Source organism: Sander lucioperca, chromosome 3 (assembly GCF_008315115.2).
Source record: "Sander lucioperca isolate FBNREF2018 chromosome 3, SLUC_FBN_1.2, whole genome shotgun sequence".
Taxonomy (NCBI): domain Eukaryota; kingdom Metazoa; phylum Chordata; class Actinopteri; order Perciformes; family Percidae; genus Sander; species Sander lucioperca.
The window spans coordinates 26,657,712-26,684,386 of record NC_050175.1 but is presented as its reverse complement, the minus strand read 5'-3'; the positions used below and the strand labels follow the sequence as shown (position 1 = coordinate 26,684,386).

The 26,675-nt window shown below is 36.5% G+C and overlaps 1 protein-coding gene across 2 annotated transcripts in view; it reads right to left on the bottom strand.

Annotated features, from left to right (window-relative positions):
- Positions 1-19,402: 19,402 nt before the first annotated feature.
- Positions 19,403-26,675, bottom strand: part of myo1ea (myosin IEa) — a 51,904-nt gene continuing 44,631 nt past the window's right edge. Inside the window, exons 23-29 of one of the 2 annotated variants that reach the window (XM_031324157.1) lie at positions 26,076-26,222; positions 25,593-25,750; positions 24,553-24,642; positions 24,264-24,462; positions 22,297-22,332; positions 21,045-21,214; positions 19,403-20,919 (exon numbers count right to left, since the gene is read on the bottom strand). In XM_031324157.1, the coding sequence (XP_031180017.1) occupies positions 20,843-20,919; positions 21,045-21,214; positions 22,297-22,332; positions 24,264-24,462; positions 24,553-24,642; positions 25,593-25,750; positions 26,076-26,222 (877 nt within the window). In that variant the 3' untranslated portion in view covers positions 19,403-20,842. The remainder of the gene's footprint in view (positions 20,920-21,044; positions 21,215-22,296; positions 22,333-24,263; positions 24,463-24,552; positions 24,643-25,592; positions 25,751-26,075; positions 26,223-26,675) is intronic. The other variant, XM_031324158.2, reaches the window with a different exon arrangement.

Sequence of the window (26,675 nt, the reverse complement as noted above, 5' to 3'; positions counted from 1 at the left end):
TTCAGCGTTTTTTACCCTTGTTCATGCATTTCATACATGTAGATAGGAAATGCAACAGAATGTGGGTGTTTTTGGACAATTTTTAAAATTTAAAAAAATCGTCCTCTTGCCCTGACCGCGGACCTGCTGGGAAAAATGAAAATTGAGACCTGATCTGTTGGGAAAAATGAGTAACTCAAAAAAGTACCCAAAAATCGTAATAATTCTTTTCTTCGATTTTTACCCTTGTTCATGCATTGCATACATGTAGATGGGAAATGCAACAGAATGTGGGTGTTTTTTGACAATTTTTGAAATTTTTAAAAATCGGCCTCTCGCCGTGACCGCGGACCTGCTGAGATAAATGAGTAACTCAAAAAAGTACCCAAAAATCGTAATAATTCTTTTTAACGATTTTTACCCTTGTTCATGCATTGCATACATGTGAAATGCAACATAATGTGAGTGTTTTTTGACAGTTTTTGAAATTTTAAAAAATCGGCCTTTCGCCCTGACTGCGGTTCTGCTGGGAAAAATGAGTAACTCAATAAAGTAACCAAAAATCGTAGTAATTTTTTTCAACGTTTTTTACCCTTGTTCATGCATTGCATACATGGATATGGGAAATGCAACAGAATGTAGGTGTTTTTTGACACTTTTTTAAATTTTCAAAAATTCGGCCTCTCGCCCTGACCGCGGACCTGCTGGGAAAAATGAGTAACTCAAAAAAGTAACCAAAAATCGTAATAATTCTTTTCAGCATTTTTTACCCTTGTTCATGCATTGCATACATGTAGATAGGAAATGCAACAGAATGTGGGTGTTTTTGGACAATTTTTGAAATTTTCAAAAATTCGGCCTCTCGCCCTGACCGCAGACCTGCTGGGAAAAATGAGTAACTCAAAAAAGTAACCAAAAATCGTAATAATTCTTTTCAGTTTTTTTTACCCTTGTTCATGCATTGCATAGATCTAGATAGGAAATGCAACAGAATGTGGGTGTTTTTTGAGAATTTTTTAAATTCTCAAAAAAACTTCCTCTCGGCCTGACCGCGGATCTGCTGGTAAAAATGAGTAACTCAAAAAAGTAACCAAAAATCTTAATAATTCTTTACAACGATTTTTACCCTTGTTCATGCATTGCATACATGTAGCTGGGAAATGCAACAGAATGTGGGTGTTTTTTGACAATTTTTGAAATTTTTAAAAATCGGCCTCTCGCCCTGACCGCGGACCTGCTAAGATAAATGAGTAACTCAAAAAAGTAACCAAAAATCGTAATAATTCTTTTCAGCGTTTTTTACCCTTGTTCTTGCATTGCATACATGTGAAATGCAACATAATGTGAGTGTTTTTTGACAGTTTTTGAAAATTTAAAAAATCGGCCTTTCGCCCTGACCGCGAATCTGCTGGGAAAAATGAGTAACTCAAAAAAGTAACCAAAAATCGTAGTAATTTTTTTCAACGTTTTTTACCCTTGTTCATGCATTGCATACATGTAGATGGGAAATGCAACATAATGTAGGTGTTTTTTGACACTTTTTTAAATTTTCAAAAATTCGGCCTCTCGGCCTGACCGCAGACCTGCTGGTAAAAATGAGTAACTCAAAAAAGTAACCAAAAATCGTAATAATTCTTTTCAGCGTTTTTTACCCTAGTTCATGCATTGCATACATGTGAAATGCAACATAATGTGAGTGTTTTTGACAATTTTTGAAATTTTAAAAAATCGGCCTTTCGCCCTGACCGCGGACCTGCTGGGAAAAATGAAAAATTAGCCCTGATCTGTTGGGAAAAATGAGTAACTCAAAAAAGTAACCAAAAATCATAGTATTTTTTTTCAACGTTTTTTACCCTTGTTCATGCATTGCATACATTTAGATAGGAAATGCAACAGAATGTGGGTGTTTTTGGACAATTTTTGAAATTTAAAAAAATCGTCCTTTCGCCCTGACCGCGGACCTGCTGGGAAAAATGAGTAACTCAAAAAAGTAACCAAAAATCGTAATAATTCTTTTCAGCGTTTTTTACCCTTGTTCATGCATTGCATACATGTAGATAGGAAATGCAACAGAATGTGGGTGTTTTTGGACAATTTTTAAAATTTAAAAAATCGGCCTCTCGCCCTGACCGCGGACCTGCTGGTGAAAAATGAGTAACTCAAAAAAGTACCCAAAAATCGTAATAATTCTTTTCAGCGATTTTTACCCTTGTTCATGCATTGCATACATGTAGATGGGAAATGCAACAGAATGTGGGTGTTTTTTGACAATTTTTGAAATTTTTAAAAATCGGCCTCTCGCCGTGACCGCGGACCTGCTGAGATAAATGAGTAACTCAAAAAAGTAACCCAAAAATCGTAATAATTCTTTACAACGATTTTTACCCTTGTTCATGCATTGCATACATGTGAAATGCAACATAATGTGAGTGTTTTTTGACAATTTTTGAAATTTTAAAAAATCTGCCTTTCGCCCTGACTGCGGTTCTGCTGGGAAAAATGAGTAACTCAAAAAAGTAACCAAAAATCGTAGTAATTTTTTTCAACGTTTTTTACCCTTGTTCATGCATTGCATACATGTAGATGGGAAATGCAACAGAATGTGGGTGTTTTTTGACACTTTTTTAAATTTTCAAAAATCGGCCTCTCGCCCTGACCGCGGACCTGCTGGGAAAAATGAGTAACTCAAAAAAGTAACCAAAAATCGTAATAATTCTTTTCAGCGTTTTTTACCCTTGTTCATGCATTGCATACATGTAGATAGGAAATGCAACAGAATGTGGGTGTTTTTGGACAATTTTTGAAATTTTTAAAAATCGGCCTCTCGCCCTGACCGCAGACCTGCTGGGAAAAATGAGTAACTCAAAAAAGTAACCAAAAATCGTAATAATTCTTTTCAGCGTTTTTTACCCTTGTTCATGCATTGCATACATGTAGATAGGAAATGCAACAGAATGTGGGTGTTTTTTGACAATTTTTTAAATTCTCAAAAAAACGTCCTCTCGGCCCTGACCGCGGATCTGCTGGTAAAAATGAGTGACTCAAAAAAGTAACCAAAAATCGTAATAATTCTTTCTTCGATTTTTACCCTTGTTCATGCATTGCATACATGTAGATGGGAAATGCAACAGAATGTGGGTGTTTTTTGACAATTTTTGAAATTTTTAAAAATCGGCCTCTCGCCCTGACCGCGGACCTGCTAAGATAAATGAGTAACTCAAAAAAGTAACCAAAAATCGTAATAATTCTTTTCAGCGTTTTTTACCCTTGTTCTGCATTGCATACATGTGAAATGCAACATAATGTGAGTGTTTTTTGACAGTTTTTGAAAATTTAAAAAATCGGCCTTTCGCCCTGACCGCGAATCTGCTGGGAAAAATGAGTAACTCAAAAAAGTAACCAAAAATCGTAGTAATTTTTTTCAACGTTTTTTACCCTTGTTCATGCATTGCATACATGTAGATGGGAAATGCAACAGAATGTAGGTGTTTTTTGACACTTTTTTAAATTTTCAAAAATTCGGCCTCTCGGCCTGACCGCAGAACTGCTGGTAAAAATGAGTAACTCAAAAAAGTAACCAAAAATCGTAATAATTCTTTTCAGCGTTTTTTACCCTTGTTCATGCATTGCATACATGTGAAATGCAACATAATGTGAGTGTTTTTTGACAATTTTTGAAATTTTAAAAAATCGGCCTTTCGCCCTGACCGCGGACCTGCTGGGAAAAATGAAAAATTAGCCCTGATCTGTTGGGAAAAATGAGTAACTCAAAAAAGTAACCAAAAATCATAGTATTTTTTTCAACGTTTTTTACCCTTGTTCATGCATTGCATACATTTAGATAGGAAATGCAACAGAATGTGGGTGTTTTTGGACAATTTTTGAAATTTAAAAAAATCGTCCTTTCGCCCTGACTGCGGACCTGCTGGGAAAAATGAGTAACTCAAAAAAGTAACCAAAAATCGTAATAATTCTTTTCAGCGTTTTTTACCCTTGTTCATGCATTTCATACATGTAGATAGGAAATGCAACAGAATGTGGGTGTTTTTGGACAATTTTTAAAATTTAAAAAAATCGTCCTCTTGCCCTGACCGCGGACCTGCTGGGAAAAATGAAAATTGAGCCCTGATCTGTTGGGAAAAATGAGTAACTCAAAAAAGTACCCAAAAATCGTAATAATTCTTTTCTTCGATTTTTACCCTTGTTCATGCATTGCATACATGTAGATGGGAAATGCAACAGAATGTGGGTGTTTTTTGACAATTTTTGAAATTTTAAAAAATCGGCCTCTCGCCGTGACCGCGGACCTGCTGAGATAAATGAGTAACTCAAAAAGTACCCAAAAATCGTAATAATTCTTTTCAACGATTTTTACCCTTGTTCATGCATTGCATACATGTGAAATGCAACATAATGTGAGTGTTTTTTGACAGTTTTTGAAATTTTAAAAAATCGGCCTTTCGCCCTGACTGCGGTTCTGCTGGGAAAAATGAGTAACTCAATAAAGTAACCAAAAATCGTAGTAATTTTTTTCAACGTTTTTTACCCTTGTTCATGCATTGCATACATGGATATGGGAAATGCAACAGAATGTAGGTGTTTTTTGACACTTTTTTAAATTTTCAAAAATTCGGCCTCTCGCCCTGACCGCGGACCTGCTGGGAAAAATGAGTAACTCAAAAAAGTAACCAAAAATCGTAATAATTCTTTTCAGCATTTTTTACCCTTGTTCATGCATTGCATACATGTAGATAGGAAATGCAACAGAATGTGGGTGTTTTTGGACAATTTTTGAAATTTTCAAAAATTCGGCCTCTCGCCCTGACCGCAGACCTGCTGGGAAAAATGAGTAACTCAAAAAAGTAACCAAAAATCGTAATAATTCTTTTCAGTTTTTTTTACCCTTGTTCATGCATTGCATAGATCTAGATGGAAATGCAACAGAATGTGGGTGTTTTTTGAGAATTTTTTAAATTCTCAAAAAAACGTCCTCTCGCCCTGACCGCGGATCTGCTGGTAAAAATGAGTAACTCAAAAAAGTAACCAAAAATCTTAATAATTCTTTACAACGATTTTTACCCTTGTTCATGCATTGCATACATGTAGCTGGGAAATGCAACAGAATGTGGGTGTTTTTTGACAATTTTTGAAATTTTTAAAAATCGGCCTCTCGCCCTGACCGCGGACCTGCTAAGATAAATGAGTAACTCAAAAAAGTAACCAAAAATCGTAATAATTCTTTTCAGCGTTTTTTACCCTTGTTCTTGCATTGCATACATGTGAAATGCAACATAATGTGAGTGTTTTTTGACAGTTTTTGAAAATTTAAAAAATCGGCCTTTCGCCCTGACCGCGAATCTGCTGGGAAAAATGAGTAACTCAAAAAAGTAACCAAAAATCGTAGTAATTTTTTTCAACGTTTTTTACCCTTGTTCATGCATTGCATACATGTAGATGGGAAATGCAACAGAATGTAGGGTGTTTTTTGACACTTTTTTAAATTTTCAAAAATTCGGCCTCTCGGCCTGACCGCAGAACTGCTGGTAAAAATGAGTAACTCAAAAAAGTAACCAAAAATCGTAATAATTCTTTTCAGCGTTTTTTACCCTTGTTCATGCATTGCATACATGTGAAATGCAACATAATGTGAGTGTTTTTTGACAATTTTTGAAATTTTAAAAAATCGGCCTTTCGCCCTGACCGCGGACCTGCTGGGAAAAATGAAAAATTAGCCCTGATCTGTTGGGAAAAATGAGTAACTCAAAAAAGTAACCAAAAATCATAGTATTTTTTTCAACGTTTTTTACCCTTGTTCATGCATTGCATACATTTAGATAGGAAATGCAACAGAATGTGGGTGTTTTTGGACAATTTTTGAAATTTAAAAAAATCATCCTTTCGCCCTGACTGCGGACCTGCTGGGAAAAATGAAAAATGAGCCCTGATCTGTTGGGAAAAATCAGTAACTCAAAAATGTACCCAAAAATCATAATATTTCTTTTCAACGATTTTTACCCTTGTTCATGCATTGCATAGATGTAGATGGGAAATGCAACAGATTTTTGGTGTTTTTTGACAGTTTTTGAAATTTTACAAAATAGGCCTCTCGCCCTGACTGCGGACCTGCTGGTAAAAATGAGTAACTCAAAAAAGTAACCAAAAATCGTAATAATTCTTTTCAGCGTTTTTTACCCTTGTTCATGCATTGCATACATGTAGATGGGAAATGCAACAGAATGTGGGTGTTTTTGGACAATTTTTGAAATTTAAAAAATTCGTCCTTTCGCCCTGACCGCGGACCTGCTGGGAAAAATGAGTAACTCAAAAAAGTAACCAAAAATCGCAATAATTCTTTTCAGCGTTTTTTACCCTTGTTCATGCATTGCATACATGTTGATAGGAAATGCAACAGAATGTGGGTGTTTTCTGACAGTTTTTGAAATTTAAAAAAATCGGCCTCTCGGCCTGACCGCAGACCTGCTGGTAAAAATGAGTAACTCAAAAAAGTAACCAAAAATCATAATAATTCTTTTCAGCGTTTTTTACCCTTGTTCATGCATTGCATACATGTGAAATGCAACATAATGTGTGTTTTTTGACAATTTTTGAAATTTTTAAAAATCGGCCTCTCGCCCTGACCGCGGACCTGCTGAGATAAATGAGTAACTCAAAAAAGTAACCAAAAATCGTAAAAATTCTTTTCAGCGTTTTTTACCCTTGTTCATGCATTGCATACATGTAGATAGGAAATGCAACAGAATGTGGGTGTTTTTGGACAATTTTTGAAATTTAGAAAAATCGTCCTTTCGCCCTGACCGCGGACCTGCTGGGAAAAATGAAAAATTAGCCCTGATCTGTTGGGAAAAATGAGTAACTCAAAAAAGTAACCAAAAATCATAGTATTTTTTTTCAACGTTTTTTACCCTTGTTCATGCATTGCATACATTTAGATAGGAAATGCAACAGAATGTGGGTGTTTTTGGACAATCTTTGAAATTTTAAAAAATCGTCCTCTCGCCCTGACCGCGGACCTGCTGGGAAAAATGAAAAATGAGCCCTGATCTGTTGGGAAAAATCAGTAACTCAAAAATGTACCCAAAAATCATAATATTTCTTTTCAACGATTTTTACCCTTGTTCATGCATTGCATAGATGTAGATGGGAAATGCAACAGAATGTGGGTGTTTTTTGACAATTTTTGAAATTTTTAAAAATCGGCCTCTCGCCGTGACCGCGGACCTGCTGAGATAAATGAGTAACTCAAAAAAGTAACCAAAAATCGTAGTAATTTTTTTCAACGTTTTTTACCCTTGTTCATGCATTGCATACATGTGAAATGCAACATAATGTGAGTGTTTTTTGAGAATTTTTTAAATTCTCAAAAAAACGCCCTCTCGGCCTGACCGCAGATCTGCTGGTAAAAATGAGTAACTCAAAAAAGTAACCAAAAATTGTAATAATTCTTTACAACGATTTTTACCCTTGTTCATGCATTGCATACATGTAGATGGGAAATGCAACAGAATGTGGGTGTTTTTTGACAATTTTTGAAATTTTTAAAAATCGGCCTCTCGCCCTGACCGCGGACCTGCTAAGATAAATGAGTAACTCAAAAAAGTAACCAAAAATCGTAATAATTCTTTTCAGCGTTTTTTACCCTTGTTCTTGCATTGCATACATGTGAAATGCAACATAATGTGAGTGTTTTTTGACAGTTTTTGAAAATTTAAAAAATCGGCCTTTCGCCCTGACCGCGAATCTGCTGGGAAAAATGAGTAACTCAAAAAAGTAACCAAAAATCGTAGTAATTTTTTTCAACGTTTTTTACCCTTGTTCATGCATTGCATACATGTAGATGGGAAATGCAACAGAATGTAGGTGTTTTTTGACACTTTTTTAAATTTTCAAAAATTCGGCCTCTCGGCCTGACCGCAGAACTGCTGGTAAAAATGAGTAACTCAAAAAAGTAACCAAAAATCGTAATAATTCTTTTCAGCGTTTTTTACCCTTGTTCATGCATTGCATACATGTGAAATGCAACATAATGTGAGTGTTTTTTGACAATTTTTGAAATTTTAAAAAATCGGCCTTTCGCCCTGACCGCGGACCTGCTGGGAAAAATGAAAAATTAGCCCTGATCTGTTGGGAAAAATGAGTAACTCAAAAAAGTAACCAAAAATCATAGTATTTTTTTTCAACGTTTTTTACCCTTGTTCATGCATTGCATACATTTAGATAGGAAATGCAACAGAATGTGGGTGTTTTTGGACAATTTTTGAAATTTAAAAAAATCGTCCTTTCGCCCTGACTGCGGACCTGCTGGGAAAAATGAGTAACTCAAAAAAGTAACCAAAAATCGTAATAATTCTTTTCAGCGATTTTTACCCTTGTTCATGCATTGCATACATGTAGATGGGAAATGCAACAGAATGTGGGTGTTTTTTGACAATTTTTGAAATTTTAAAAAATCGGCCTCTCGCCGTGACCGCGGACCTGCTGAGATAAATGAGTAACTCAAAAAAGTACCCAAAAATCGTAATAATTCTTTTTAACGATTTTTACCCTTGTTCATGCATTGCATACATGTGAAATGCAACATAATGTGAGTGTTTTTTGACAGTTTTTGAAATTTTAAAAAATCGGCCTTTCGCCCTGACTGCGGTTCTGCTGGGAAAAATGAGTAACTCAATAAAGTAACCAAAAATCGTAGTAATTTTTTTCAACGTTTTTTACCCTTGTTCATGCATTGCATACATGGATATGGGAAATGCAACAGAATGTAGGTGTTTTTTGACACTTTTTTAAATTTTCAAAAATTCGGCCTCTCGCCCTGACCGCGGACCTGCTGGGAAAAATGAGTAACTCAAAAAAGTAACCAAAAATCGTAATAATTCTTTTCAGCATTTTTTACCCTTGTTCATGCATTGCATACATGTAGATAGGAAATGCAACAGAATGTGGGTGTTTTTGGACAATTTTTGAAATTTTCAAAAATTCGGCCTCTCGCCCTGACCGCAGACCTGCTGGGAAAAATGAGTAACTCAAAAAAGTAACCAAAAATCGTAATAATTCTTTTCAGCGTTTTTTACCCTTGTTCATGCATTGCATACATGTAGATAGGAAATGCAACAGAATGTGGGTGTTTTCTGACAGTTTTTGAAATTTAAAAAAAATCGGCCTCTCGGCCTGACCGCAGACCTGCTGGGAAAAATGAAAAATGAGCCCTGATCTGTTGGGAAAAATGAGTAACTCAAAAAAGTACCCAAAAATCGTAATAATTCTTTTCTTCGATTTTTACCTTGTTCATGCATTGCATAGATCTAGATAGGAAATGCAACAGAATGTGGGTGTTTTTTGAGAATTTTTTAAATTCTCAAAAAAACTTCCTCTCGGCCTGACCGCGGATCTGCTGGTAAAAATGAGTAACTCAAAAAAGTAACCAAAAATCTTAATAATTCTTTACAACGATTTTTACCCTTGTTCATGCATTGCATACATGTAGCTGGGAAATGCAACAGAATGTGGGTGTTTTTTGACAATTTTTGAAATTTTTAAAAATCGGCCTCTCGCCCTGACCGCGGACCTGCTAAGATAAATGAGTAACTCAAAAAAGTAACCAAAAATCGTAATAATTCTTTTCAGCGTTTTTTACCCTTGTTCTTGCATTGCATACATGTGAAATGCAACATAATGTGAGTGTTTTTTGACAGTTTTTGAAAATTTAAAAAATCGGCCTTTCGCCCTGACCGCGAATCTGCTGGGAAAAATGAGTAACTCAAAAAAGTAACCAAAAATCGTAGTAATTTTTTTCAACGTTTTTTACCCTTGTTCATGCATTGCATACATGTAGATGGGAAATGCAACAGAATGTAGGTGTTTTTTGACACTTTTTTAAATTTTCAAAAATTCGGCCTCTCGGCCTGACCGCAGAACTGCTGGTAAAAATGAGTAACTCAAAAAAGTAACCAAAAATCGTAATAATTCTTTTCAGCGTTTTTTACCCTTGTTCATGCATTGCATACATGTGAAATGCAACATAATGTGAGTGTTTTTTGACAATTTTTGAAATTTTAAAAAATCTTCCTTTCGCCCTGACCGCGGACCTGCTGGGAAAAATGAAAAATTAGCCCTGATCTGTTGGGAAAAATGAGTAACTCAAAAAAGTAACCAAAAATCATAGTATTTTTTTTCAACGTTTTTTACCCTTGTTCATGCATTGCATACATTTAGATAGGAAATGCAACAGAATGTGGGTGTTTTTGGACAATTTTTGAAATTTAAAAAAATCATCCTTTCGCCCTGACTGCGGACCTGCTGGGAAAAATGAAAAATGAGCCCTGATCTGTTGGGAAAAATCAGTAACTCAAAAATGTACCCAAAAATCATAATATTTCTTTTCAACGATTTTTACCCTTGTTCATGCATTGCATAGATGTAGATGGGAAATGCAACAGATTTTTGGTGTTTTTTGACAGTTTTTGAAATTTTACAAAATAGGCCTCTCGCCCTGACTGCGGACCTGCTGGTAAAAATGAGTAACTCAAAAAAGTAACCAAAAATCGTAATAATTCTTTTCAGCGTTTTTTACCCTTGTTCATGCATTTCATACATGTAGATAGGAAATGCAACAGAATGTGGGTGTTTTTGGACAATTTTTGAAATTTAAAAAAATCGTCCTTTCGCCCTGACTGCGGACCTGCTGGGAAAAATGAAAAATGAGCCCTGATCTGTTGGGAAAAATCAGTAACTCAAAAATGTACCCAAAAATCATAGTATTTCTTTTCAACGATTTTTACCCTTGTTCATGCATTGCATAGATGTAGATGGGAAATGCAACAGATTTTTGGTGTTTTTTGACAGTTTTTGAAATTTTACAAAATAGGCCTCTCGCCCTGACTGCGGACCTGCTGGTAAAAATGAGTAACTCAAAAAAGTAACCAAAAATCGTAATAATTCTTTTCAGCGTTTTTTACCCTTGTTCATGCATTTCATACATGTAGATAGGAAATGCAACAGAATGTGGGTGTTTTTGGACAATTTTTAAAATTTAAAAAAATGGTCCTCTTGCCCTGACCGCGGACCTGCTGGGAAAAATGAAAATTGAGCCCTGATCTGTTGGGAAAAATGAGTAACTCAAAAAAGTACCCAAAAATCGTAATAATTCTTTTCTTCGATTTTTACCCTTGTTCATGCATTGCATACATGTAGATGGGAAATGCAACAGAATGTGGGTGTTTTTTGACAATTTTTGAAATTTTTAAAAATCGGCCTCTCGCCGTGACCGCGGACCTGCTGAGATAAATGAGTAACTCAAAAAAGTAACCAAAAATCGTAGTAATTTTTTTCAACGTTTTTTACCCTTGTTCATGCATTGCATACATGTGAAATGCAACATAATGTGAGTGTTTTTTGAGAATTTTTTAAATTCTCAAAAAAACGCCCTCTCGGCCTGACCGCGGATCTGCTGGTAAAAATGAGTAACTCAAAAAAGTAACCAAAAATCGTAATAATTCTTTTCAGCGTTTTTTACCCTTGTTCATGCATTGCATACATGTAGATAGGAAATGCAACAGAATGTGGGTGTTTTCTGACAGTTGTTGAAATTTAAAAAAATCGGCCTCTCGGCCTGACCGCAGACCTGCTGGTGAAAATGAGTAACTCAAAAAAGTAACCAAAAATCATAATAATTCTTTTCAGCGTTTTTTACCCTTGTTCATGCATTGCATACATGTAGATGGGAAATGCAACAGAATGTGGGTGTTTTTTGACAATTTTTGAAATTTTTAAAAATCGGCCTCTCGCCCTGACCGCGGACCTGCTGAGATAAATGAGTAACTCAAAAAAGTAACCAAAAATCGTAATAATTCTTTTCAGCCGTCTTTACCCTTGTTCATGCATTGCATACATCTAGATAGGAAATGCAACAGAATGTGGGTGTTTTTTGAGAATTTTTTAAATTCTCAAAAAAACGCCCTCTCGGCCTGACCTCGGATCTGCTGGTAAAAATGAGTAACTCAAAAAAGTAACCAAAACTCGTAATAATTCTTTACAACGATTTTTACCCTTGTTCATGCATTGCATACATGTAGATGGGAAATGCAACAGAATGTAGGTGTTTTTTGACACTTTTTTAAATTTTCAAAAATTCGGCCTCTCGCCCTGACCGCGGACCTGCTGGGAAAAATGAGTAACTCAAAAAAGTAACCAAAAATCGTAATAATTCTTTTCAGCGTTTTTTACCCTTGTTCATGCATTGCATACATGTAGATAGGAAATGCAACAGAATGTGGGTGTTTTTGGACAATTTTTGAAATTTTCAAAAATCGTCCTTTCGCCCTGACCGCGGACCTGCTGGGAAAAATGAGTAACTCAAAAAAGTAACCAAAAATCGCAATAATTCTTTTCAGCGTTTTTTACCCTTGTTCATGCATTGCATACATGTTGATAGGAAATGCAACAGAATGTGGGTGTTTTCTGACAGTTTTTGAAATTTAAAAAAATCGGCCTCTCGGCCTGACCGCAGACCTGCTGGTAAAAATGAGTAACTCAAAAAAGTAACCAAAAATCATAATAATTCTTTTCAGCGTTTTTTACCCTTGTTCATGCATTGCATACATGTGAAATGCAACATAATGTGTGTTTTTTGACAATTTTTGAAATTTTTAAAAATCGGCCTCTCGCCCTGACCGCGGACCTGCTGAGATAAATGAGTAACTCAAAAAAGTAACCAAAAATCGTAAAAATTCTTTTCAGCGTTTTTTACCCTTGTTCATGCATTGCATACATGTAGATAGGAAATGCAACAGAATGTGGGTGTTTTTGGACAATTTTTGAAATTTAGAAAAATCGTCCTTTCGCCCTGACCGCGGACCTGCTGGGAAAAATGAAAAATTAGCCCTGATCTGTTGGGAAAAATGAGTAACTCAAAAAAGTAACCAAAAATCATAGTATTTTTTTTCAACGTTTTTTACCCTTGTTCATGCATTGCATACATTTAGATAGGAAATGCAACAGAATGTGGGTGTTTTTGGACAATCTTTGAAATTTTAAAAAATCGTCCTCTCGCCCTGACCGCGGACCTGCTGGGAAAAATGAAAAATGAGCCCTGATCTGTTGGGAAAAATCAGTAACTCAAAAATGTACCCAAAAATCATAATATTTCTTTTCAACGATTTTTACCCTTGTTCATGCATTGCATAGATGTAGATGGGAAATGCAACAGAATGTGGGTGTTTTTTGACAATTTTTGAAATTTTTAAAAATCGGCCTCTCGCCGTGACCGCGGACCTGCTGAGATAAATGAGTAACTCAAAAAGTAACCAAAAATCGTAGTAATTTTTTTCAACGTTTTTTACCCTTGTTCATGCATTGCATACATGTGAAATGCAACATAATGTGAGTGTTTTTTGAGAATTTTTTAAATTCTCAAAAAAACGCCCTCTCGGCCTGACCGCAGATCTGCTGGTAAAAATGAGTAACTCAAAAAAGTAACCAAAAATTGTAATAATTCTTTACAACGATTTTTACCCTTGTTCATGCATTGCATACATGTAGATGGGAAATGCAACAGAATGTGGGTGTTTTTTGACAATTTTTGAAATTTTTAAAAATCGGCCTCTCGCCGTGACCGCGGACCAGCTGAGATAAATGAGTAACTCAAAAAAGTAACCAAAAATCGTAGTAATTTTTTTCAACGTTTTTTACCCTTGTTCATGCATTGCATACATGTGAAATGCAACATAATGTGAGTGTTTTTTGAGAATTTTTTAAATTCTCAAAAAAACGCCCTCTCGGCCTGACCGCGGATCTGCTGGTAAAAATGAGTAACTCAAAAAAGTAACCAAAAATTGTAATAATTCTTTACAACGATTTTTACCCTTGTTCATGCATTGCATACATGTAGATGGGAAATGCAACAGAATGTGGGTGTTTTTTGACAATTTTTGAATTTTTTAAAAATCGGCCTCTCGCCCTGACCGCGGACCTGCTGAGATAAATGAGTAACTCAAAAAAGTAACCAAAAATCGTAATAATTCTTTTCAGCGTTTTTTACCCTTGTTCATGCATTGCATACATGTAGATAGGAAATGCAACAGAATGTGGGTGTTTTCTGACAGTTTTTGAAATTTAAAAAAATCGGCCTCTCGGCCTGACCGCAGACCTGCTGGTAAAAATGAGTAACTCAAAAAAGTAACCAAAAATCATAATAATTCTTTTCAGCGTTTTTTACCCTTGTTCATGCATTGCATACATGTGAAATGCAACATGATGTGAGTGTTTTTTGACAATTTTTGAAATTTTTAAAAATCGGCCTCTCGCCCTGACCGCGGACCTGCTGAGATAAATGAGTAACTCAAAAAAGTAACCAAAAATCGTAATAATTCTTTTCAGCGTTTTTTACCCTTGTTCATGCATTGCATACATGTAGATGGGAAATGCAACAGAATGTGGGTGTTTTTGGACAATTTTTGAAATTTTTAAAAATCGGCCTCTCGCCCTGACCGCGGACCTGCTGAGATAAATGAGTAACTCAAAAAAGTAACCAAAAATCGTAATAATTCTTTTCAGCGTTTTTTACCCTTGTTCATGCATTGCATACATGTAGATAGGAAATGCAACAGAATGTGGGTGTTTTTGGACAATTTTTGAAATTTTAAAAAATCGTCCTCTCGCCCTGACTGCGGACCTGCTGGGAAAAATGAAAAATGAGCCCTGATCTGTTGGGAAAAATCAGTAACTCAAAAATGTACCCAAAAATCGTAATAATTCTTTTCAACGTTTTTTACCCTTGTTTATGCATTGCATACATGTAGATGGGAAATGCAACAGAATGTAGGTGTTTTTTGACACTTTTTTAAATTTTCAAAAATTCGGCCTCTCGCCCTGACCGCAGACCTGCTGGGAAAAATGAGTAACTCAAAAAAGTAACCAAAAATCGTCATAATTCTTTTCAGCGTTTTTTACCCTTGTTCATGCATTGCATACATGTAGATAGGAAATGCAACAGAATGTGGGTGTTTTTGGACAATTTTTGAAATTTTAAAAAATCGTCCTTTCGCCCTGACCGCGGACCTGCTGGGAAAAATGAAAAATGAGCCCTGATCTGTTGGGAAAAATCAGTAACTCAAAAATGTACCCAAAAATCGTAATAATTCTTTTCAGCGTTTTTTACCCTTGTTCATGCATTGCATACATGTAGATAGGAAATGCAACAGAATGTGGGTGTTTTCTGACAGTTTTTGAAATTTAAAAAAAATCGGCCTCTCGGCCTGACCGCAGACCTGCTGGTAATAATGGGTAACTCAAAAAAGTAACCAAAAATCGTAATAATTCTTTTCAACGATTTTTACCCTTGTTCATGCATTGCATACATGTAGATGGGAAATGCAACATAATGTAGGTGTTTTTTGACACTTTTCTAAATTTTCAAAAATTCGGCCTCTCGCCCGGACCTGCTGGGAAAAAAGAAAAATGAGCCCTGATCTGTTGGGAAAAATGAGTAACTCAAAAAAGTACCCAAAAATCGTAATAATTCTTTTCAACGATTTTTACCCTTGTTCATGCATTGCATACATGTGAAATGCAACATAATGTGAGTGTTTTTTGACAGTTTTTGAAATTTTAAAAAATCGGCCTTTCGCCCTGACTGCGGTTCTGCTAGGAAAAATGAGTAACTCAATAAAGTAACCAAAAATCGTAGTAATTTTTTTCAACGTTTTTTACCCTTGTTCATGCATTGCATACATGGATATGGGAAATGCAACAGAATGTGGGTGTTTTCTGACAGTTTTTGAAATTTAAAAAAAATCGGCCTCTCGGCCTGACCGCAGACCTGCTGGTAATAATGGGTAACTCAAAAAAGTAACCAAAAATCGTAATAATTCTTTTCAACGATTTTTACCCTTGTTCATGCATTGCATACATGTAGATGGGAAATGCAACATAATGTAGGTGTTTTTTGACACTTTTTTAAATTTTCAAAAATTCGGCCTCTCGCCCGGACCTGCTGGGAAAAAAGAAAAATGAGCCCTGATCTGTTGGGAAAAATGAGTAACTCAAAAAAGTACCCAAAAATCGTAATAATTCTTTTCAACGATTTTTACCCTTGTTCATGCATTGCATACATGTGAAATGCAACATAATGTGAGTGTTTTTTGACAGTTTTTGAAATTTTAAAAAATCGGCCTTTCGCCCTGACTGCGGTTCTGCTAGGAAAAATGAGTAACTCAATAAAGTAACCAAAAATCGTAGTAATTTTTTTCAACGTTTTTTACCCTTGTTCATGCATTGCATACATGGATATGGGAAATGCAACAGAATGTAGGTGTTTTTTGACACTTTTTTAAATTTTCAAAAATTCGGCCTCTCGCCCTGACCGCGGACCTGCTGGGAAAAATGAGTAACTCAAAAAAGTAACCAAAAATCGTAATAATTCTTTTCAGCGTTTTTTACCCTTGTTCATGCATTGCATACATGTAGATAGGAAATGCAACAGAATGTGGGTGTTTTTGGACAATCTTTGAAATTTTAAAAAATCGTCCTCTCGCCCTGACCGCGGACCTGCTGGGAAAAATTGAAAAATGAGCCCTGATCTGTTGGGAAAAATCAGTAACTCAAAAATGTACCCAAAAATCGTAATAATTCTTTTCAGCGTTTTTTACCCTTGTTCATGCATTGCATACATCTAGATAGGAAATGCAACAGAAAGTGGGTGTTTTTTGAGAATTTTTTAAATTCTCAAAAAAACGCCCTCTCGGCCTGACCGCGGATCTGCTGGTAAAAATGAGTAATTCAAAAAAGTAACCAAAAATCGTAATAATTCTTTACAACGATTTTTACCCTCGTTCATGCATTGCATACATGTAGATAGGAAATGCAACAGAATGTGGGTGTTTTTTGACAATTTTTGAAATTTTAAAAAATCGGCCTTTCGCCCTGACCGCGGACCTGCTGGGAAAAATGAGTAACTCAAAAAAGTAACCAAAAATCGTAGTAATTTTTTTCAACGTTTTTTACCCTTGTTCATGCATTGCATACATGTAGATAGGAAATGCAACAGAATGTGGGTGTTTTTGGACAATTTTTGAAATTTAAAAAAATCGGCCTCTCGGCCTGACCTGCTGGTAAAAATGAGTAACTCAAAAAAGTAACAAGAAATGTATAAATTTTTTTTCAACATTTTTTCCATTGTTCATGCATTGCATACATGTAGATAGGAAATGCAACAGAATGTGGGTGTTTTTGGACAATTTTTTAAATTTAAAAAAATCGTCCTCTCGGCCTGACCTGCTGGGAAAAATGAGTATCTCAAAAAACTAACCAACAATCGTAATAATTCTTAAACGTTTTTTACCCTTGTTCATGCATTGCATACATGTAGATGGGAAATGCAACATAATGTGGGTGTTTTTTGACACTTTTTTGAAATTTAAAAAATCGGCCTCTCGGCCTGACCGCCGCCAGACCGGCCGGACCTGCTGGGAAAAATCAAAAATGAGCCCTGATCTGTTGGTAAAAATGAGTAACTCAAAAAAGTAACCAAAAATCGTAAAAATTCTTTTGAGCGTTTTTACCCTTGTTCATGCATTGCATACATCTAGATAGGAAATGCAACAGAATGTGGGTGTTTTTTGACAGTTTTTGAAATTTTAAAAAATAGGCCTCTCGCCCTGACCGCGGATCTGCTGGGAAAAATGAGTAACTCAAAAAAGTAACCAAAAATCGTAGTAATTCTTTTCAACATTTTTTCCATTGTTCATGCATTGCATACATGTAGATAGGAAATGCAACAGAATGTGGGTGTTTTTTGACACTTTTTTAAATTTTAAAAAATCGGCCTCTCGGCCTGACTCCACGCGGACCTGCTGGTAAAAATGAGTAACTCAAAAAAGTAACAAAAAATCGTAATAATTCTTTTCAACGATTTTTGCCCTTGTTCATGCATTGCATACATGTAGATGTGAAATGCAACAGAATGTGGGTGTTTTTTGACAATTTTTGAAATTTTAAAAAATCGGCCTGACCGCGAATCTGTTGGGAAAAATGAGTATCTCAAAAAAGTAACCAAAAATCGTAATAATTCTTTTCAACGTTTAATCATTTATACCTGATGTACATGTTCAGGTCTTTGTGTGTGTGTGTATGTGTGTGTGTGTTCCTCCGCATCGGCCAGGATTTGGTGCCAGGAGCAAGTATGAATCCACCACCATCCTCACTCACACAAAGAGAGAGGGGTGAGAGGGAGGGCGGGAGAGTAAAGTACTTCCTATCCTATTAACCAGTCAAGTTAAAAGTAAGCAAGCAACCACATCTCAGGATTCCAAGGTGTTTTACTAATATTTTGAGCATCTAAAGGCAGGGCCCTGATAGCAAAGATAAACTAAACTCCACTTCCATCTATCACTCACACACACACACACACACACACACACACACACACACACACACACACACACGCACACACACCGTGCGAGAGAGTGAGAAAGTGAGCAGGCGAGTGTGAGAATCCTTGTGATTGAAGCATCTTTGGGATAAAACCTAAGAGTGAATCAATCTTCTGGCTGATCCCTCAGAAGACTGCAGCTGAGTAGGGTGGAGGGCTTCTGCTAAAGAAACTGACAGAGCCTACTGAGATGCAATATTATCTTCTGACTAATGACAGAGGTAATAGGAGGTTCGGCCCAATATTCGGCTTATTCGAATATTGGGCTTTTTGACGGGGTTTGGTTTCTGCCGAACCTTAGAATGTTTTTCCACCAATATTATTAACGATGGCTTTTCAGGGCAGGTTTCTCTAACGACAGTGAGACAGTTGTCAGTTCATTTGATTATTTACACCTGTGCTTTCCTGCTGTGGCATGTCAAAATGCATCCATGAAAAAGGTCTGTTGTGTTCAGTGGAGAAAAAAAGCCTTCATCATCTTAGTGAAAAGTGGCACATAAAGTTAGATAAATGTATTCTGTCATGATTTTTGCCTGATACCATTTCAATTTAAACTGTTTGACCATTTTAGTTAAACAAAAAGAATGAAATGCATACATTATAAAAAAAAAATACAATTCAGCACTTATAGAAAAGGTAATTTTTTTTTTAAGAACGTAGAAAGATTTTCAGACCAATCATGTAAGGAAACATGCTTCTATATAAACATTACATTCAACATATATTCACCAAAAACTATATATCTGAACAGTTAAATTAAATTATTAAATGTGAAAAAACAACTAAGCAATTGCTTAGAAAAAATACCCAAAAGATTATTTAGTGGGGTCTGGACTGTTAGAGTAGCCTAATGAACTAATGATCTCAGTATTTGTAAAGTCTTGGGAGTGTAGTCCGGATGAATATAGTAATAAACAAAGATCTGATTAATCATCACTGTTCATGTAATGTGCTCTCTGATAATAAAACAAAACAAAGCAGTTACATGTACAATATTACATGCTTTATTAAAAGACTCAGCGACTGTTTTGTATTGCACAAGGATGTTTTCAACCATCCAAGATCAAACTATACAGTATTTGATGATACACAAGATCTATGACAGAAATCCCAGCTGTTCTTTTACTGACTAGAGCATTATGTGGTTACTTGATTGAAAAAATATATATACTAAGGAATGTGTAAGTAATGCAACAGCAATGCAAAAGATTTGCAGAAGCCAAAAGGAATTCTTTGTAGTGCTACGGGAAAATGTCAACAAAATTCTTTCACCTAAAACAACTTTTGCACAAACAAAAATCCATTCACCCTAATCTGTGATGATAACCATTAGTATCTATGTGTAGCTGAACTGGAAATACAGCAGCCCTGTGGAGTATCAAAAGCAGAGAGATCCTTCAGAAAAAATACAAAAACATTAATTTAAATTCTAACCAATAACAGGCGTACTCCTAAAATATGAACAAATATACAGAATCAGATCTAAAATGCCTGTTTTATCATTTCATGTAAACAAATGATACTCCTCCTTAACTCAGCTTACAGCTCGCTTTGCGACCTGTCTTTCATACACTTGACTTACCGCATGAACGAGTGAAGATGTCTGTGTCCAAGGTAGTACCTGTACCAATAAAGTGCTAATACACCACAGACAACATGCTTAGGTTACAGCATACATGGCCTCTACTGTGTCTAAAATATACTGGTGTGATAGGAAAACAAAAACAACAACAAATTAAAGATTACAATAATTATCTAGGTGATTCACCACTTGACTGCATTGAATTTTGTTTTGCACATGTGGAACAGATCTATTAAAATTGTTATTGCTTTGGTATTTAAAATCATTAAAAATCCCAGTGTGATGATTTACTGAAATGTCGTTCCCTGTAAGTAGTTACAGTTTTGCAACAAAATAAATATTCCTGGTAAAGCAGCAGTCGCTTCAGTTGTGCCACTGAGACGATCACCTTTGATTCAGCAATAAAACCTTCATTTGAAAATAAAAATCACAGCCTGGTCCTACAGATTAAGCATACCTCATTCCAATGCTTCAACAACGGTTGAGCTCAAATCCTCAGCAAGAGATAAATGACAGTAAGAAGAACACAGAAAGCTATAAATACAATAAATAGTTTTGTTCAGTACTCAAAAGGGACTGTGGAGGAAAACAGACCCCAGGGTCAAACAGTCTTCTTGTCTTTAAAGCAAAACCTTATTTCAAGCCTGACAGTCTTTTGGTCTTGTGGTGTAACTGAGTTACATTCATTCACTACAAGGCAGCAGTGGAGGAAGTGTGAGTTTCTCTCCTCGAGGACTCTCACAGTGCTTCTCTCTCCAACTGTAACCTCCATCGCGTCCTCTGGGAGGGTCAGTGAGGACGCAGCAGGCTCTCATCTTCGAGCTGTAAACCGGCAGCTCCTAGATCTTGGTGACATAGTTGTTGGGGAAAAGTCCCTGCTTTCCACGAAGTCGTCCTGTCCACCACCCAGATGCATCTAAACCGACAGATATAACGAAATTAGTGGCCCATTTCAAACCAACGTCTAACTGAGATCTTCACAAACATTTAAGTACATTACAATATCACGAAAAGGATAAAAAAAAGAGCAAGCCATCTTACCCTCTTTGATGATGTCGATAACGTCGTCAGCATTGAAGCTGAGCTCGTCTGTGTCCTGAGCGTCGTAGGCGTACAAAGCTTTGCACTGGGGCACCTGGGGTTTGGGTTTGGGTGCAGGTTTGGGTCGTCCGCCTCCCGGCGCAGGCCTGCTGGCTGATGGTCTGTGGGCTCTGAGTCATTATAAAAATTTAAAAAAGTGTCAACCTTTGCTGAAGGGTGCTACAGTGCATGAAAAGTTCAGTTCACTGTGCTGCAGTTGGCTGTGAAGTTAAGTCAAAAGAAGCTGTTTTTAGGTGGTGTTTTTAATGGAATATTACACTTTAATAAAGTGCATCTCAAAAATACTACATGTGTGCATAATCACCATCTTGTTATGTAAAAACATTTTGACTCCAATTAGATTTTTCCACAGCTGTCAGAACCACATTGTGATCAAGCTGTAATCAACTGTAAACCCTCCTGGATAAATACATGTCAGATAATGCTTTCTGCTTCATTTGAACAAGCTGTTGCTGTTCACAAATCAGCCACAAGATGGTGATTGAGTACACACTTTATCTTTCACAAAATTTGAGAAAACCTTTCAGAGCAGAGAGTGTTGATCCAGAGTCAGTGGTATCGTTAAGATTTCTGTTTATAATGGCTGTATTAATTTACTTGGAAAACCCCGTATGTATACTGTATATACAGTAAATTCTCTTTTCAAATTAGATTTTAACACAATGCCAAATGTAATACTTAAGAATGAGAGTGAACAACTTGAGTCAACTGTTCCAGCTAACTGAGGATCAAACAATTCTGAATAGTTGAAGTGGTAATAGTTAGTTTATACATCTGCAATATATGCATTTATGAAGTAAAAATGTTTAGGCCTCCTCATCCTCAACGTTCATCTCTTCAATAAAAATAGATCCCTGATTAAAATGAGGCCTCAGAAGAGATGCACAGCAGGGATTCTTTCATTACAAAAACTCTTCCAAGAGTCTTTCATTACACAAAATGAAAGATCTACCTTATTAAAATGAATTGTAAAAGAATTCCCATTTGATATCAAAGAAATTGAGCAGCAGCAGAGAATGAAATATTAGTTGCGGACTACAGTTGGCTCCTTTAAAAAGTTTGAAATTTGTCTTCTTGCAGTTAAAAAAAAAAAGAAAAAATGTACAAGAGAAAAAGCATCAACATATCCTGCTGCTGAAAGCTTTTCTAGTCCTGAACCACCACCCAGAACACTGCAAACACTCCAACTCACATTCCTCCATTTGAAGTTGGCCGTCTGTCTCCATTGCTACAAAAGAATAAATTATCCAAATTATGCCAAGTTATAGAAATACAAGCGTGTGTATAAGTGTGTGTCTATGGTACCTGTGGAAATATAAAAATGTATGTGTGCAATGTGACGTGAGACATAAAAACCTTATCACATCACATTTAGCAGAGTTATGTACACACACAATATATATATATATATATATACACACACACACACACTACCGGTCAAAAGTTTGGGGTCACTTATAAATTTCCATTCCACTCCATTCCCACTCCAGAATGCCAGCTGAGATCAGTTGCATTGTTTTTTTAATCAGGGCAGCAGTTTTCAGATTACATCATGTGTTTACATAATTGCAAAAGGGTTCTCGACTGTTGTAGACAGAAGTGGCTGAAAAAATGCTTGAAATCCATGCATTTTGGTCTAAACGTCATACCCAAATTAAAAGTGGTACAGCTCCCATATACTTTGACACTCAGGGGTGTGCCTGATATCATTGGAAAGGTGATTGATGTGGGTGTGTTTGTGTATTTGAGAAGTGTTGTATTTTGTAGTTTTTTGGCTTTTTTCTTTGCACTTTTCAAATGGAAATAAAAAACCCACAGACATATCTGTAGAAAAAAAATCATATAAAATCCATTTTTGAGTCTTTTGGCTTCATTTTTTCTGTAGTAAGCTGATACATGTGGCTAATGCCCTGTGTTGTCTGTCACCTGTCAGATGTGTTTACAGCAGTGTATTCTAATCATTTTACAGATGTATGACTTGGACGGAAATAAAAAACCTCCATTCTAGCCTCTGTAACTCTGTGTCAGTAAGGTCTAGAATCACCCTGACACTTGACAACTTGAGTGTCACCTTTCCAATGATATCAGGCACACCCCAGAGTGTCAACGTATATGGGAGCTGTACCACTTTTAATTTGGGTATGACGTTTAGACCAAAAAGCATGGAATTTCAAGCGTTTCTTCAGCCACTTCTTTCTACAACAGTCGAGAACCCTTTTGCAGTTATGTAAGCACATAATGTAATCTGAAAACTGCTGCCCTGATTAAAAAAACAATGCAACTGATCTCAGCTGGTATTCTGTCTGGAATGGAGTGGAATGGATTTCTAAGTGACCCCAAACTTTTTACCGGTAGTATATATATATATATATAAAAAAATGATTTTATGTGTGTTAATACATTTATACAGAGTAGACACTGGAATGTAAGTACTTAATGGGAGAGGGCTTTAAGTGTAAACTAAATGCTACAAAGTTGAGTCATATTAGGCTGAATGATAATTATTACATCAGCTATTAAAGTGACCTCAGCACATACTTGTGTGAGTCATACTTGTCAAATTCCCTGTAATGGAAATAGAAAAGAGGGTCTTGCCTTTTGGGAAAATGACAATCAACATTTTTATGACTAGAGTTAAAATTGCATCACCACAGAACCAACATAGTGTGCAGAAAAACAGCATTTGTATCACTCAAATCACACATTTTTAGTTTTCTTTGGTTGTGTGACACTGAGATTTTCCATTTTTAAGCAGTGAGATGTCAAGACACTAATAAGTGATTCTGGTGGGTAAAATATGAGGTTTTTATTTTTACACAAGATATCAAAAACAGCTCTGAAGAGGCCAATTCACCTGCACCCAGATTATGACAAAACTGCAAAACTATTTCATATGTTAAAGGAAGAAGTCTCCAAAAGCAGGACAACAAAGTGTACACTAAACAGAGACAGTTAAGAAGACACAGGATGAAGGGTTGACAAATACTCAAACTGCATTCAGTTTAATATGATCCACCTTTGTATAGTAGCAGTAAAGTTTAAGTCCTTTTTCCTGACATGTTATCTGTGTCTGTGTGTATTTGTGTTTTTTTCTCTACTCCTGTATGTACTGTGTAGTTTGTGTGTTTTAATTTACTGTGTGTTGTGTCAGTGTCTCACCCTGCGGCTCCTTGATCGGGGACTTTCAGACAGTCCAGGTTGGGCTTCAGCCGGCTGCCGCTATGTTCCTTCAGCTGGTTGGCGTTGCTGGGCAGGAAAGGGCGTGTTGCGTTGCCGGTCGAGGGATTCCTCTGGTTGTGGTGCTGGGAGTTCCTCTGATTGGCTACGTGGTTTTTAGGGCCACCATTCTGATGAGCAACTGCAAAAAAAAAGATAGTTTTAGACAGTCCACATGGATGTCAGATAAACCTGTTCAAATCCTGTGAGATGGTTGATGTAAACGCTGCACCTGGAGGTCCCGGTGCAGCCCTCGACGGGATGTTCTGGTGAGTTCTGGACCCATTGGAGCGAACCTGAGAGAAGCTCTTCCTGGTGGGGCCTGAGGAGGAAAGAAATGAAGAGAAGAGGGCGTGAGGTAATGTAATACATTCATATTTTCGGCTGTATCTGAAATAGATGTCTATACTTTAGAGATTGTGAAAGTCACAAGTAAATGTCAAGTTCTGATATTCAGGTCAAAAAAATGGGTTTCAATGAGTTCATCATCAAATGTAATCATGTTAACCAAGAACAGATTAAGAAAATTGAGAATAATGAAAATCATAAATGCTTTGAAATGCTTTGTGTTACATGGAATAAAAAAACAAACAATGCACAAATATATAAAATGAGGCTATTTTAAACTCAATAAAATAACTTCTGCAAAAACAACTGAGATTTGTCTATTTTCATTCATATTAAGTGTATCAATATTGTTGGCTCTCACAGTCCCCCTTTCTCTTTTCTCTCTGCCCCTCTCTCTACAAACAGAGTATTACGTTATTGCATTCATTCATGTAAAAGCATATCTAAATAAGAATTGCTGATCTTTTTTAGGTTATATACTTCGGTTACACTTCACTTGAAGGTATCTACATAAGAGTGACATGACACTGTCATGAACGTGTCATAAACATTATAAACAAGTCATAAACGTTTATGACATGACACTTCTTTTAGTAAGTGTCATTCATTTTGTCATGTAAAGTTATGGTTAGGGTTAGAGTTAGGGTTTAACTGTGTCATCATGACAGTGTCATGTGTTCATGACACATGTCACTCTTATGTAGATACCTTCAAGTAAAGTGTTACCTATACTTCTATAGGTTTATATTGTGAACACTGGGATGTCTGTGCTGTCTTTGAATATGCTGCCAAGACCAACAGTCAAATTCATGACTCCACTTCATCGCGTACATCGTGTGACTTGAGTCCACACCTCAGGTTTACGTTATGACAGCTCATAGCGAGAACGGGTAATTTTTGTATTTTGGGTCTGTTAATACTCACGCGTGTTCTTCGGAAGCCCTGGGCCGATGCTGACCTGCAGAGATTTGCTCGAAGGCTTCAGTACAGGCATGTCTCCCTGACCACCAACGAACAAGACCTGCCGGGAGCCGCCCCCACTCAAGAAGCCCCAGTTCTCCTTCTTCAACTTCAGATCCAGTCTGAGGGACAAAACAAATACAGTTTTGTAGAGCTCAAGCCAAAAAGAACGTCTTTTTAAATGGTCCCTATGACTTCATTAGGACATTATTTTAAAGAGTCTAACCCTGCTTAATAAGTGGTTTTAAAATGCTGACTCATTAACAATGAAGGCAGTACCAGTCTGATTTAAAGTCTAATTTAACATTTTAGAGGTGTGAATGAACACACAAGGATGGTATGTCCTTTAAAACAACAATAAGTTACGTTACTGACTGTGGTTGATGTGTGATTTACGGTCTGAACTCCCTCTTTGGTTGAGGATTTATTTTGTGTGCGTTTACTTACGTGTTACTAAACTTGAGTGGTAGCTTCCTCTGGGTTTTCTCCTCAAACCTGCGGGCCAGTAAGCTGATGAACTCTGTCTTAAAGACACACTCCAGCAGGCTGTCATACTCCTGCTCGTGCAGGATTATTAAATCATCCTGCATTGTACTGAAAAACATGAAACATAACGCTTGTTGAGATACAAAACGTAGAACCCTTGTATCAGCTGTGACAAGAAACAAATCTCACTAAGAAAAAAATCCATTCTCAAAGATGTTTTTGATGTTTTAAAGACACCTTGACTCCACCTTTACTGTTCTGCTTTGATGGAAGTTAAGATGGAGAGTTAGAATTGTCTTTCTCATTTGCATAGAAACAGAAGGGGGGGCTCACAAAGTGGCTCACATCTGAAGAGGGAAGACAGCTTGTGCCCATAAGCCACACAAAGACACTTTGTTGCTCCCAGCGAGGTGGAGTTTTTCTCTGATGAGCTTTTTACAACTCCTGCTTTCGCTCATTGCGCCACCTGGTCCATATTACCCCACTGACTCAAAAGCCACATGCTCGCACCAACAGCTCTGTGATTTCTACCTCTAAAACAAGTCATACAGTGTTCCCATC